Source organism: Prionailurus viverrinus, chromosome D2 (assembly GCF_022837055.1).
Source record: "Prionailurus viverrinus isolate Anna chromosome D2, UM_Priviv_1.0, whole genome shotgun sequence".
In the NCBI taxonomy this organism is placed as follows: domain Eukaryota; kingdom Metazoa; phylum Chordata; class Mammalia; order Carnivora; family Felidae; genus Prionailurus; species Prionailurus viverrinus.
This window is the reverse complement of record NC_062571.1, coordinates 47284219-47298884: the sequence shown is the minus strand read 5'-3', so window position 1 is coordinate 47298884 and position 14666 is coordinate 47284219. Positions and strand designations below refer to the sequence as shown.

At 47.4% G+C, this 14666-nt stretch overlaps 1 protein-coding gene across 7 annotated transcripts in view; it reads right to left on the bottom strand.

Moving 5' to 3' along the window:
• WDFY4 (WDFY family member 4) overlaps window positions 1-14666 on the bottom strand; it is a 291014-nt gene that overhangs the window by 93179 nt on the left and 183169 nt on the right. For all 7 annotated transcript variants that reach the window (XR_007145177.1, XM_047824339.1, XM_047824338.1 and 4 more), the window contains 2 exons: window positions 13525-13576; window positions 10625-10791 (listed from right to left, as the gene is read on the bottom strand). Coding sequence is in view for 6 of the 7 variants with exons in the window: in XM_047824339.1 (XP_047680295.1) it covers window positions 10625-10791; window positions 13525-13576 (219 nt within the window). In the remaining variant the exon portion in view is untranslated. The remainder of the gene's footprint in view (window positions 1-10624; window positions 10792-13524; window positions 13577-14666) is intronic.

Sequence of the window (14666 nt, the reverse complement as noted above, 5' to 3'; positions counted from 1 at the left end):
GGAATCAGGTTGTTTTCTAACGTTTGGGCATCACAAGCAATGCCGTGGTGACTACCCTTGTACCTATGTCCCTCGGAATACTCAGGTAAATCTGAAGGATGTATTTCTAGAAGTTGGACTGCAGACCAAGGGTGTGGGTATCTTAAATTCTCCTCTGTTGCCAGACTGCCCTCCTGCAAGGTGGTACCAATTTATACTCCCACCAGCCCCGTCAGAAGGGTTATGTGAGCCTGTTTAAACTTTCTTCTCTAACCCTTTGTACAGAGGAGACTTCATCCTCAAGTTCACACAGTGAGATGTAGCACTGGTCTGTGCACCTCCAAACCTGTCCCCTCCCCCACGAAGTCCCACCCTCGCCCAACTTCTTTGGAGCCAACGGTAGGGGCTGGGGCACATTCCTATGATCTCCTGGGCTTTTCTTTTGGGGGGAATTAAGTAACAACCAGAATAAATCAAACCACAAGAAAAACGTCTGGTGAGAGCTGGGTTAATAGCTTAAAAATTGATTCTTCTAGAAAAGAATGGCATTTTAAAAACTAAAAAATGAGCCCAAGTGAACTATTACCCGCTCTTCCATTTAAATTAGCCCTGGGAGGGTTGCCTCCCCAAGTTTACTCATGATTAAGAAATCCCTCATGCCGTGATTCTATTGATCACTCCAAAAAGAGAGGAACTTCAGCTTCAGAAGTAGAATTTCTTTTTTTTTTTAAGATCAGCTGGATAATATATTATCATTCCTGGCAGGTGGATAACTAAGTGTGTGGCCGCACCTGGCCTTGTGTATGATAAGAAACAGGTTGTCTGGAAATCCAAAACTCCCAGAGCTGAAGTTACAGGGGCAATAATTTGCTGGGACATTCCCTCGAAGCCCCTGCCAGCACATTCTCGTAGAGTCGGGCCTCAGTGTGCACATCTGCAAAAGGGGAAGGTCAGCTGGAGGCTCTTTGAAGTTCTTTCCAGTATCATTAGTCTGCAAGTTAGTGCAATGCCCGAATTTGACGGGTAGAAAAACAGACGCAGGGCTGTCCTGTGAGATATCCAGAGCAGAGCAGATGTGTACATTTCCTTATATTTGTATGCAAAATCTACTGCAAATAAAGCTTTAACCCTGCACACATGGGTCATGTGTCCCTTTTGTCCATCTTCTGCCTGCCTAGACCCTGCTGTCAATACATGTTGTTATACTGGCACATAGAATAAGTATCCTCATTTTTCAAAAAAGTTAAGCATCAAAACAGAGAGACTGTAAATTACATTTATGTTGGCTACGTGTGAACTCTGGCATCTTGATCACTTTTCAGTGGAGTATTTGGTCATAATAGTCATAAAAAATGTATCTTTTTCTTATAAGAAATTTTTTTTAATGTTTATTTAATTTAGAGAGAGAGAGAGGCAGACTGCAAGTGGGGGAAGAGCAGAGAGAAAGGGAGACACAAAATCAGAAGCAGGCTCCAGGCTCTGAGCTGTCAGCACAGAGCCCGACGCGGGGCTCGAACTCACGGACTGTGAGATCGTGACCTGAGCCGAAGTCGGACACTCAACCGACTGAGCCACCCAGGTGCCCCAAAAATGTATCTTAAAACAATAAAAAGATACTATTTTTATATCAATTTGGCAAATCTGAGAGGAAATATAATGCTTGATAGCAGCTCATCTTTTCAGACAAGGAGCGGGGATGCCCCCTGCCTGCCTGCAGGCGCCACTTCCACGGGCAAGCCTGCAAAGAGCTAAGCCTCCCCGCCTTTCAAGGCGGGCTCACAGGAGACCAGATGGAAAGGATGGAAATCGAACCAGCGTAATGTGAAACATATTGACGACTATTCAAAGAATGCGTTTGCTAAGGATTTACTCATTGGTGACTGATTGAAACTGGAGCGCGTTTCTAGCCCGGGCAGCTCTGAATGTTGCAAAACCCAGACATGTGTATGTATCTCGGGCATTTATCCAAAGAGAATGTATGAGAATCACCTGGGCAGCTTGCTGGAGTTCACATTCCCAGGCTATATTCCCAGATGTTCTGGTTCGGCAGGTACAGAGTGGGACCTGGAATCCGCAGTTTAATAAGAAGCCTAGATGATGCTGAAGACCATACTTTGAGAAATGGACTCACAGACACCAGCGAAGCTATGAAAGACGAGGTCTCCTCTCACATAAGCATGCTGCTTATAGCTCATTCATTTGTTCATTCGTTCATGCATTCATTTCTCAGACCTGCATTGAATGTTCAGTGTGTATCCCACACCCGTCAGGCACAAAGGGAGATAAAGCACACCTTCATGGTGTTCGTGGTCTAACAGGAAGAAGAGTATCAACCATCCTGGCACAGCATGGACAGGGGAAATACAGGCACTGGGGACACAGAGGGAGCTGTCTGGCCCAGACAGGGGTGAGAGAGGGGATGGGGTTGACATAAGAGAAACAGTTCCCAAGGAGGTGACCTCAAGGCTGGGGTTAGGAATAAAGAAGAGTAAAAACGGGAGAAGCATTCCATGGCACAGTCTTGAAGCAGCCGGACATGTTTGGAGATCATAAGTAGCTGTATGCAATTAGAGTAAAAAGTCAGGTGTGTGTGTGTGTGTGTCCTCTGTGTGCGCATACATGTAAGGGCGAGGGAGACAAGGTCCAGGGAGGCCGCAGGGCCAGCTGGGGAATGGCCTTGAGCACAAAATATGGTGGACAGAGTCGCAGAAGGGGTTAAGTAGGTATGACCCGTGCATCTCTACATCTTAGAAAGCCAGTCGGGGCCGTTCACCTACACGGGGAGGTACTACCCAGGAAGGTTAACACACGTCTTCGCTTCCCATAAAGGGCCTCCGCTCAAAACATCTGGGAAGAGCCTGATGCTGCTCTCTGCTGTCCAGACCAAAAATAACTCCCTTCGACCTGATTCCTTGCAAGCAAGCCCGAGCTAATATTTCACACGGAGTCTGTATTGAAATTAATTTCAGTTGTCCACGTAATCAAAGCAAACAGCAACAGCAAACACAACTCCCACTTGATCTCCGACTCTGGTCTGGGTCTCGGAAGCCCATTTTGCCAAGTGGAGACTCACCTCTAAGAGCAGCTTACGTGGCAGGGTACAAAGGACTGTCCCCAACGGCACGGTGGCTAACTCGGACCCATGATTAGTATGCATTACATATACCGCTTCTCACGTCACATGGAGCTGGTCGCAGAGAAATGTGTTTGTGGTTCTGGGAATCATTAATCAATGATGAAAGGGGAGCACAGAATAATCACAGTCCCAGGTATCGCTGGAAGTGGTCAGAGCTCCAATGTTCGCATAAAGACAGGAGTTAAGCTGCTGCCACTCCGGAGCCCCAGCCCTGCCTGCTTCCCCTGGAGGCCCCTGGCAGGGACGGGCCACCACCCAGAAGCCTGGAAAGAGGTCACAACCTAGAGAGTCTCCTGGACTGTTCTGGCAAAGCACTTCCGAGGGGGCAGGGCAGGGGGAAGCAGGGACTCACCGTGGGGCTGCCTGTCCGGCTTACATGATGGCTAGTTGACAGCCAGTGTTCCAGGTTTTCTGAGCACGGATACATCGGCCACACACTCCCGTTGAGTGTGCTTTCTTAGAAATTTGGAAAAAACACAGGCCCAGAAGGTCTAATAGAGATGTCCAAGTCAGGGGAATACCTAGTTTACAGAGAACTCTTGCTACAAAATGTCTCAATACAGGCAGAAAGTAGCGGCCTGAAGAAATACTAAGGGTACCACCGCCCCTCCCCCTCCATATATACACATGCACCTGCTCTGGGCAAACTTTGTATATTTTTGCTGGAACATATTCACAGGTCAAAGGTCAGTGCCACAAATCGTCCTTCCTCAAGGTCCAGTTCCCGCTCTTGACAAGCAGTAAACTGGACCCGAGGCTAGGGCGTGAGCAGGCGGGCAGGATGGCACATGCTTGGCCTGCTGTGTCCTGTGCGGAGATGCTGTGTGTGGTGAGGGACCTGGAGGCCTGCCCGCCTGGGCCAGTGTTAACCAGAAAGTTTACAAAAGAAGCACAAGAGGGCCTGGAGCCAACATCCGTGAGCCCCAGTACAAGAAGGTTGCTGAAGCGGAGGGCAGTGGGGAGTTTAGGGTAACTTGCTCGACACAGTGAGCTGGAAGAAAGTGGAAAACCACATGAATTTCGAATGACACGGATCTGCCATCAAATTCCAGCAATTTCAGCTGGCAGGCACATGAGGCCCGACTCTTGCCACCTGGGAAAGAGAAGTGAGGCAGCCACCCTCAGAGGCCCTGTGAGACGAGATGAGGTGCTGTGTAAAGGACACAGAGCAATGGCTCCAGACGTCCAGCCATAGCAATAAACAAAGAGCAGGAGGGGGCTCTGAGTCCAGTTGGAGCACTTGCCCTGTGCCAAGCTGCCCTCTTGGGCCCAAACTGTTGGCATCTGCCTCCTCGGTGGCGGGGGTGGATTTGCGGTGGAAGCCAGGCCCTGCTCAGCCACGTCTCACCTGCTCCCAGAGAGGCTCCACCGACCAGCCAGGCCCTGAGGGACCCGAGCGAAGACCCAGGTCATGGCTGCAGGCAGTCTGCCCGCTCTGAGAGCTATGTACATCCAGCTGGCTCCCTGTGGGCGCCTCTTCACACAGCTGCACTCGCCAGTTCAGCAGACCTTTCCAGAGCACAAATCCTTCATGTCAGGAAAGGGAGGGACAAGGATAAATTCAAACACATCCGTGCCTGTCAAGAACCCACAGGAAGACTCAGAAATAGCGTCAGAGCCCTGAGATGAGGGGGTTCTGGCAGCAGAGTGAGCAGAGTGCCGTGGGCATACACGGGACACCAGGACAGGTCCACCCAGGAGGCCTCGGCTACGGGGCAGTGGTGAGCAGGTGCGAGTGGGCCGTGAGGGCCTGGCTGGTGGACGTGTGGGAGGGGAGGGGGGGGAGGGGGGCAAGTCGGCGGGGGGGGGGCGCATGCCCCCACAGCCCACCGGGGCCTGCTCCATGGAGAGCTCCTAGTGTAGACCTGACTCCACTCTTCTGCCCCAGGATGCTCTTGGGTTTCTGCAGCCTGCTTCCTCACGCTCCTTCCTGCCTCTTGCTTTAAATTTAAGGACTTGTTCCCCTCTCTCTCTGCCCCTCCCCCACTCATGGTCTGTCTCTCAAAAATACGTAAACACTAAAGAAAAATTTAAAAATAAAATTAAAATAGGGGCACCTGGGTGGCTCAGTTGGTTGAGCGTCTGACTTCAGCTCAGGTCGTGATCTCACGGTTCATGGGTTCAAGCCCCGCTTTGGGCTCTGTGCTGATAGCTCAGAGCTTGGAGCCTGCTTCAGATGCTGTGTCTCCCTCTCTCTCTGCCCTCCCCCGCTTATGCTCTGTCTCGCTGTCTTTCAAAAATAAATGAACATTAAAAAAAAAATTTTAAAGGGGCTCTGGTGGCTCAGTTGGTTGAGTGTCTGACTTCAGCTCAGGTCATGATCTCGCGGTCTGGTCCATAGGTTCAAGCCCCGCGTCAGGCTCTGGGCTGACAGCTCAGAGCCTGGAGCCTGCTTCAGATTCTGTGTCTCCTTCTTTCTCTCTGCCCCTTCCCCTCTTGCACTCTGTCTCTCTCTCTCAAAAATAAATAAACATTAAAAAAATTTTTTTAATTAAAAAAATAAATAAATAAAAAATTTAGGGACTCACTCTGTTTCACCACATGCTAATCTATGCCCCAAACCCAGCAACTTCCCTCTTTCTCACAAAATGTTGCATTTTGCGGTGGATTCAAGAAGTCCTCTGGGAGCCCCGTCCCAGTAGGCCTGGTCTCTTGTGGGCTCTCCTCTGACTCTCTGCCTCATCTTCCACCATCTCAGCAGGACAGCAGTGCCACTCAGACCCCCTGAGTCTCGCATTGTGCCCAGTCACTCACACCTTGCCTCACAGGAGCACCCCAGGAGTCAGGCCATCTGGGGCCAGGTTTTCATAGGAGCACTTCGTTGTTGGCACTGACAGACCCTTTCCCACTTCCTCAAGGTCATGGTCATGACTTAAGTACCGGGGTTTGCACCCCACACCTCCTTCCTTCTCGGAATGAGAGAACAAATCCTGAGGTAGTATTAAAAGAAGAGGAATGGGGCACCTGGGTGACTCAGTTGGTTGAGCATCTGATTCTGATTTCGGTTCAGGTCATGATCCCAGGGTTGTGGGATTGAACCCTCATTGGGCTCCATGCTGAGTGTGGAGCCTGCTTCAGATTCTCTCTCTCTCTCTCTCTCTCTCTCTCTCTCTCTCTCTCTGCCTCTCTCCCTGGCTTTCTCTCTCTCTCTCTCTCTCTCTCTTTCTCTCTCTCTCTCTTAATTATAAAAGGAGCAATGGTCTACAGTGATAACAGCAGATACAACCCACCCAGAGCTCCCTCTGCATGGAAAACAGAGTTTCAGGCAGGGCACACAGTACACCTTTGATCTTTGATACAAACTGGTGAGTCAAGGAGTATAATCCCATTTAAAGATGGGATTAGGGATGAGGTCAGAAGTGATTCCACTACTTTATTCAAAGTCATTAGGCCTGTAAGTGGTGGATACGGGGCTTAGTAAGGGGGTCAGTCCGAAGTCTGCCTGTAGCCTCTGCCCCCCACTATCCTGCCTTCAGGAAGCCTGACCCTACGTGGCCCTGGCTGCTCTCCTCCCACACCTCCTTCTCCAGGGAGCAAGTGTGTCCAGTGGTTTGGTTCCAGTGATCCTGGAGAAACTCAGGCTGAATCGGAAAATAACCTCTCCTATAATTTACCAGGAAGCCAGAGGCAACAACATAACCCAGTGAAATGAATCAAAACAGCTTGAGAAAAGAACAAATGTCCAGATAATGGCAGGAATAACCTTGACTTTGCAGCTGCTCAGTCTTTGGTTCCAGGGAACTGACATTCATCTGGGCCCCCCGCCCCCAGGCTGTCCCCTCCAGGCAGGCCAGGGGATACGAAGTGCTAAGTGGAAAAGGGACTGCTCCTAGTCTCAGCGCCTGCTGAGTTCGGCATGCTCCTGTCTACACAGCCTGGAGATCCCTGCTACGACAACAAGCCACGTGTGGTGCTTCTGACAGTTTCCTGCTGTGTGACATGGAGACCAAGAAAGACTGAAGTTTAAGTACAAGACAGGGGAGGGTGGGAGAACTGTCTCTTCCTGGTCTTGTCTTGCCTCTCAGGAGCTAGCAAAGTCAATTACCTGTGGGCCTCAGGCTTCCCCTCCCACCACCACCACCTCCAACAGGACCCCTGAGGGAAATGCCACTGGATAGGACAACCTGCAAAAACAAAACTCTCAGAGACCAAAACAGTTACCAACGTCATCCACCTGCTGCATAGACTGAGGCTAAGACTAGCTCTTGGCTATGATGATAAACTTCAGAACTTGCCCTCGGAGCAGCCCAGTTAGGGCTAGAACCATCAGGTTGGGCTTAGGAGGTATATGGGAGCCAGGCCACCTGCAGAGGCTCCCCTTGGTAGGTGAGGACACAGATTAGGTAGGCTATGGACCCTGAGTGATACTAACTGGCAGGCAGTTTTCCACAGCCGTCCCCCAAGAACCTTGTCCCCGATGCTCCCATCAGATGCTAATTTAGGTGCTGCTTGAAAAAAACCTGCAGATGAAATTAAGGTACAAATCAGCAGACTTTAAAATACAGAGATTATCCCGGATGATCTGATGGGTCCAGTGTTCTCCCCTTGGTGGCAGAAGAGGACGACAGAAGAGTTGGTCAGTGGAAGAGATGTGAAGGGAGAGGGAGGTAGGCGTAGATGAGGCAGAAAGGGGCCAGCAAGGTCCAAAGAGGGAGAGAACTGGACCTGCAGTAGCCAGTTTTGAGGATGGAGGAGGGGAGCACAAGGCAAGGGATGTGGGTGGCCTCTAGAAGCTGAGAATGACCCCTATCTGCCAGGCAGCAAAGAAACAGGGACCTCAGTCCTACAGAAGCATTGGACCAAGTTCTGCCAACACCCAGATGAACTTGAACATGGATTCATTTCCAGAACCTCTCAAAATAAATGCAGCCTGGTCAACACCTTGCTTTCAGCTCTGTGCGACTCTAAACAGAGAGCCATTGGAGCCGTGTTGTGCTGGGACTTTTGAGATAATAAACATGTGTTGCTTTAAGTCACTAAGTTTGTGGTAGTTTGTTATGGCAGCAACAGAAAATCAATGTACCAAGCAAAAGCAAAGCTTTGTTGTTGATCTGTTGTTAGCAAAACAAGGAAAATAACCAAATGGAGACATATGATCCAGTATTTTCTTTATCCTATGAAGAAACTAGGAGGGGATGGTTGGAACACGACATCTGCTTACTATACATCCTTCACTTCAGGGTTTCCCCCTCTGACACTATAGACGTTCTGGACCGAATAATTAGTTTCTAGTGGAAGGTGGGACTATCCTGAGCAAATGTAGGATTGTTAGCGACAACCTTGGCCTCTGCCTACCAGAAACGAATAGCACTCCCTCCCTACCAAATCATGAAACTGAAGATGTCTCCAGATATTGGTAAATATCCCCCTGGGGGTAAAGCTTCCCCCTGTTGAGAATCACCTCTTTATACAATCTTCTGAGGGCATAAGGCAAAGAAAAGTTTTGATAGAAAGCATTAATCTCCTAGCTGTTTTTCAACTGACAACACATTTCTCAAATATCCATCTCTCAAATGAACACAATACTATAGTGATACATCCGAACTGTTATCAGCTGTTATCCTCAGCAGCTGGGATGTTATGAACACGTACACACACGTATATAAATGTGTATGTGTCGAGGTACATATTATGTATATATGTTTTGATTTCCACTTTTTAAAATTTCACGACGTAGACACATACATTACTTCCACAGTCAAAATAAAATGAACATGAATTTAACAAATCTTCATTCATCAGCGTTTACTGAATGTCTACTCCAGGTATGCCTGAGGTTCGGTGCCCAGCAGTCCCTCTGTTAAAGAGGATCAGTGCGGTGAGAGAGGCAGATAGGTGAGGTGGGGAAGGTTAGTCTGTGTGCCAGGAGCAAGGGTAGGAGGTGATGCAGGGGGAAATGGAGACTGCAGGTACTCCAGGTCCCAGGGTGGGGAGCGGTCAAGATCAACTCAGGTCCCAGGGTGGGGAGCGGTCAAGATCAACTTCAGAGAGTCAGCAGCCAGGAGTCCGGTGGGCGGGGCACTGCAGGTGGATGAACCAGCATGAGCAAAGTCATGGTGGCAAGAGGTGTGATAAGGACTGCAAATGTGCTCCACGCCTGGAAGACTTGGGTTAAGCAAGTATAAGAAGGATGATGTTGTTATATGACTATGTTGGTTAAACTACACCCTGGACCACACCCTGACCGCTCCTCTGTTCTGTTGGCACATCTCCTTCACTTACATTCTGAATGGAAGTGTTGATGGGTAAGACTTGGAGACCCTTGACCCACCCAACCTCTGGAGACAGAAGAGAGTTTGTCTCTAACAGGCCACCCTACATGTGCCCAGCTCTGAGCTAGTCTCTTTGCTTCCATTATCCCATTTAAACCTTACAAGGATTTTGTGAAATGATTGCTCTACATTCCATATTAAAGATATGGAAAACTGAGGCTCACAGAGGTGAGGTAACATGCAGTTTAGTATGGTGCCAAGTTGGAATTTGAGCTCAGGTCTGTTTTACTCTAAGGCATAAGCTTCATTTTCCATACCTTTCTTAGACTTGGTTAAGAAGGGTCCTCCAAGGAGCACATGGGTGGCCCAGTCGGTTAACTGTCCAACTTTGGCTCAGGTCATGATCTCATGGTCTGTGGGTTCAAGGCCCATGTCAGGCTCTGTGCTGACAGCTCAGAGCCTGGAGCCTGCTTTGGATTCTGTGTCTCCCTCTCTCTCTGCCCCTCCCCCACTTGTGCTCTGTCTCTCTGTCTCTGTCCCTGTCTCTGTCTCGCTCTCAAAAATAAATAAACATTAAAAAAATAAAAAAAGGGCCCTCCACTGGGTCCATACTTCAGGGATCCCTCTGGTCCTTGTCCAGTCATACCAAGGGGCCATGCCATGGGTCCCCCAAGCCCTTTCCCGGCATCCCAGACTGTGGACTCCTCTGCTAACTGTCTAGCCTGGCCCCTGGCCCATGTACTTATCGTCTCCATGTTCACCCTGCTAAGGAATGATGGGGATACAACTATGCTCATCCCTGGGCCTGAGTGGTAGCCCAGGGGAGGCTGGCTGCAGGGTGAGCAGTCTAGACCCAGCTTGGACCTAGGGGCTGAGTGTCGCAACACTTCCACACTCAGTGTGGGATGGATCCCTCAAGGTGGCCAGACTGCAGGCAGGGAGCCAAGGTGCCGAACAACCAGATCGAGAATTCCAAATCTGAAACTGATCTTCCAGGTATTACAAAGGTCATTGTTGGAAGTTATTACAGCATATTTCATAACAGCGTATTAGCTTAATTTATATCTTTTAAACTCTTTATGCAAGGTGTGTCAGTTTCCATTTGTACCCTTGCTCTGGTCCCACAAATTTAGGAGCGTGCCTGGTCTTGTTGCTCATTGTGTTTTGTTTTTTTTTGTTTTGTTTTGCTTGGTTTTGTTTTACAGTGAAGAGAGCTATCAACTCCCACGTGAATGAAGAAAGCTTGATCTCTCATGTTTGATAATCTTGGAAGAACAATTGTGATGGGCTATATTACCTTTTCATGATCGAGAAGCTCTTGTAAAATAACTTGTCTTTCCCGGCACAGTTCCAAGAAATCTTCAGAGTGCAGACTTTCATGTAGGGCAGGGAAGAAGGTAAGCTGAGTGCAGTCCACCGCTACCTCGTCTGTCTTGATCTCAGCTTCCTCTGATGTCAGCTCATCTGCAGCAGCATAAAGGGACACATGTGTGTTTTTTTTTAAACATTTATTTATTGTTGAGAGACAGAGAGAGACAGAGTGTGAGCAGGGAAGGGGCAGAGACAGAGGGAGACACAGAATCCGAAGCAAGCCCCAGGCTCTGGGATATCAGCACAGAGCCTGATATGGGGCTCGAACCCACGAACCGTGAGATCACGACCTGAGCCGAAGTCAGACGCTTAACCGACTGAGCCACCCAGGTGCCCCAGGTCACACGTTTTTTGACACAAGCCACCTGGCCTCACGAGGGATGGTGCACAGTTTGGGCCTGAGTCACCGAGAGAAACTGCAAGGTTTCAAGGCACAAGGGAGTGGTGGGACCTCAGCATGTGCCCCACTGTTTCTGAAAGTGAACACCACCCCTCTGACCCTGTGGTGTGGTCAACACACCGTTAGGTTGATTCACTCTGGAAGGTGTGCCCAGGGCTGGCTGCTCTGTAGCTCCAGAGTGACCACAGGGCAACACTTCAAAATTCACCCTCATTGATCAGCAGAGCAGTTCCCTTGAGGGTCATCCAGAATCTGCTTTCTCTGAATTTCACTTCATTCACTCTTTGAAAAGAGTGGGTTTTTTTTTTTTCTAATTATGGATGCACTGTGATCTTGGAAAATCCATGACATTGTGAGAATAAATTTTAGAAATTTGAGAAGTAAAACAAGCATCACTCAGGCACCCAGAAATAGTGCTAATAATAACAGCTCAGATGTAGTAAGCACTTCTTCTGTGCTGGATGCTTTTGATGACAGTTTTTTCATCTACTCCAAGCGGGTTGTGGATTCTATTTCCTTCTCCCTTTACAATCAGGGGAAAGTGAAAGGGGCTGATTACTTTGCTCAAGGTCATATGGCTACAAAGAACTAGAGGCAGAATCTGAACCACGTTTGTTCTCACTGTTCACAATTTCAGTTCTTTACTTCTAACACCTTTTCTGTACGTACATGTATATGCACAAACATAATTTTTTGACATGATAGGAATTACGCTGCATTTATAATTTTCTTTCCTAATATTATTTTTACTTGATTATCTCATGAGCACTTTCTCATTCCACTGAAAGTTCTTTGAAATCAACTAAAATGGCTGTGTAATATTCTATTGTGTGACTCTTTCATAATCACCTAATCCATCTCCAGTTTTTTGGAGATACAACTGGTTTCTATTTCTACTGTGAATGTGCTGTGCTGCGATCATGTGTGTGCACACCTTGACTTATTTCCTAAGCACGTACTGCTGGGCACAGATATTTGGGTGCCAGCTGAGCACATACTTACATAATTTCTGGATCCTGTTCCCCCACCCTGTCCTAGATGCCCACCTGCCTAGAACAGGCACACGGCACATGACTGCAAAGTTGTGGGGCTACTAGCCATTTTTTGTGTGTGTGTGCTAAGCTGCTCACCTCTTTGAGCTCCTCTGCACCTGGGAGTCTCCCAACTAGAAGAATGAAAGTGTCTGCTGCTTACAATAGCCACATAGGCTTTTCCCCAAGCAGGGAGAATGCTGTATAGATACAGGCACCCAGGAAAGCATAGGGGAGAACCAGAAGCCCTTTCTTCTTCTTCTCTGGCTGAACCCCCTACTGGGGGCAAGAATCTGCATTTCAGGACAAGGGGACGCCACAGCCCATGGCCATAGTCAACATCAGCGCATGCTTCCCATCACCACAATCTCTGCAGATACTCCCTCTGAAAGGGAACACAGGTAGACTATCATTGTGATCCTGGAGCTGTGGGGCTTGAGTTAAAGAGACGAGAAGCAAATGGGCATTACGAGACTGTCCCAAGTCCTGTGCCACAGTGGGACCCCCAAATCAACCTGGAATCAAGGCTCAGCATCTTCACTTCCAGGCTTTGTTATTGTAGACTGGCAAGATAGCAAGCTCAAAGCAAAATCCGGTCACTAAGGCACTGAGTGAGACAAGTTTGATCAGTGGTAGGAAGCTGTCATTTAATTAAGGACAGGACACACGCTGCAGCTGAGGAGACAATGAAACTCACAGACAGGGAGTGTTTGAAGCAAAAGGCAGGGTCTGGTAGAAACACAAAATCTGAAATAGAGTGTGTATGTCAGTGTGTGTCTGCGTGTGTATTCGTGTGTGTGTGTGTTTCAGTGTGTTCATGCCAAATGGGCTCTGAAAATAAACCCTGGATTTTCAGCAAACCAATTCAGCCAAATCCCTCCATGAGGATTATACAATTGAAGAGTCAGTATAAACATCAAAAACGATTCGAAGTATATATATATTTTTTAGCTTGGGAAATAATAGTGACTATTGCAGCTGGTTTTACAATCAGAGGATTCAGTTTTAAAAAATTTTAAATACCTCTTTTACCCATTTTTACTTTGAAGTATTTTCTTATTTTCCTCCTATGTGTTTTGGGTCACATACTGCACATGTATTAGTATTATTTAGGGACGCTTTTGAGGTTTCCCTGACATAGCAAATTGACAAGATAGTTCCCCTGAAAAAAATTTTATTGTTATAACTATAATATAAAATTCTTCCTCTACCAGAGTGTCAAGGTCTGGAATACTTTCCTCCTCATCCTGGAGAGCACAGTAATGCCAAGAGTCTTAGCATCGCCTACTTCAGACATAAGCATTTTCTTCCTCCAAAGTATTAATTTCATATTAAATAAAACCAAGAATTGGTTTGATGATTAATGAAAAACAGGTAAAATGATAAATGGAGTACCTTGGCTTTCAACATTTGTTTGAGACACATTGCTGTTTCTGTCTTGATTTTCCTGAAACAAAACAAGAGAATAGAGAAATTAAATCCTGAATACTACTATGGTGCCCCTCACCCCATTACACAGGTTCACACACACACACATGCATGTGACCCCCTCAAATTACTCATATAGTCACAAGTCTTAGATGCAAGAAGGGAGGAATGCTAAATCCTAAAGGACCACAATAAAACGTAAGTATTAATGTTCCTGAGTCAAAGGGGAAAAAACCCACAATCTTCCATTAAGTAGGATTTACAGTAATTACCAAAGATGATGCCAAAATGGGATCAAATAGCATCTCAGATGTCTGTGATGTGGGCCACCCTGGAGAGGTGACCAGGCACAGGATCTGGGGCTAGGCAGCCTGAGAGGCCAGAGACCAGGTTTCACAGCCAGCCTTTGGCTTTGTCACTAGCACAGTGGACAGGATACTTATTTTTCCTGCCTCCACTTCCTAAGAAATGTATTGGGGGGGGAAATACTATATAAAACCAGATGTTCATTGATAATACATTAAAAATTCAAGTGTCTGTACGTAAGAGAGGAATCACTGGGTTCCACTCCTGAAGCCAAGACTACACTGTATTTTAACTAACTTGAATTTAAATTTAAAAAAATTCAAGTGTCTACTGAATGAATGAAATATAATTTTTTTCATTAAGTTTTAGGAAGAATTTAAAGTGGATAAAAGATCCTGAGGTTACAGACTACAGAATAAACCCAACGTTGTATCTCAGGAGGAATGCAGAAGGAAATGTCTTGCATTCCACTGTTTGGAAGGCTGCCTTCTAGAATATCTTAAATCGGAATCCTTCAATGAAGACATGAGAGAACTATTAACAGATTTTTCCATATCCACTCCTAATCCAACTGGTTCCCCATTCTTTAAAAGGCAGAACTGTCAGTCTGATGACACAGAATTCACGCTTCATCAAAGCAAACTCCCAGGGACCACCTAGATCCTGATGCTTGGGAAACCAATGGCTCCAATGTTGTTTGGACTCCCTGGGTCACAGGTTCATGCTTGCAGAAATGGCTGAGTTCAAGATATTTCCACTGTAAAACTTGCTATGAGATTCGATTATGCAATAATGGCCATAGC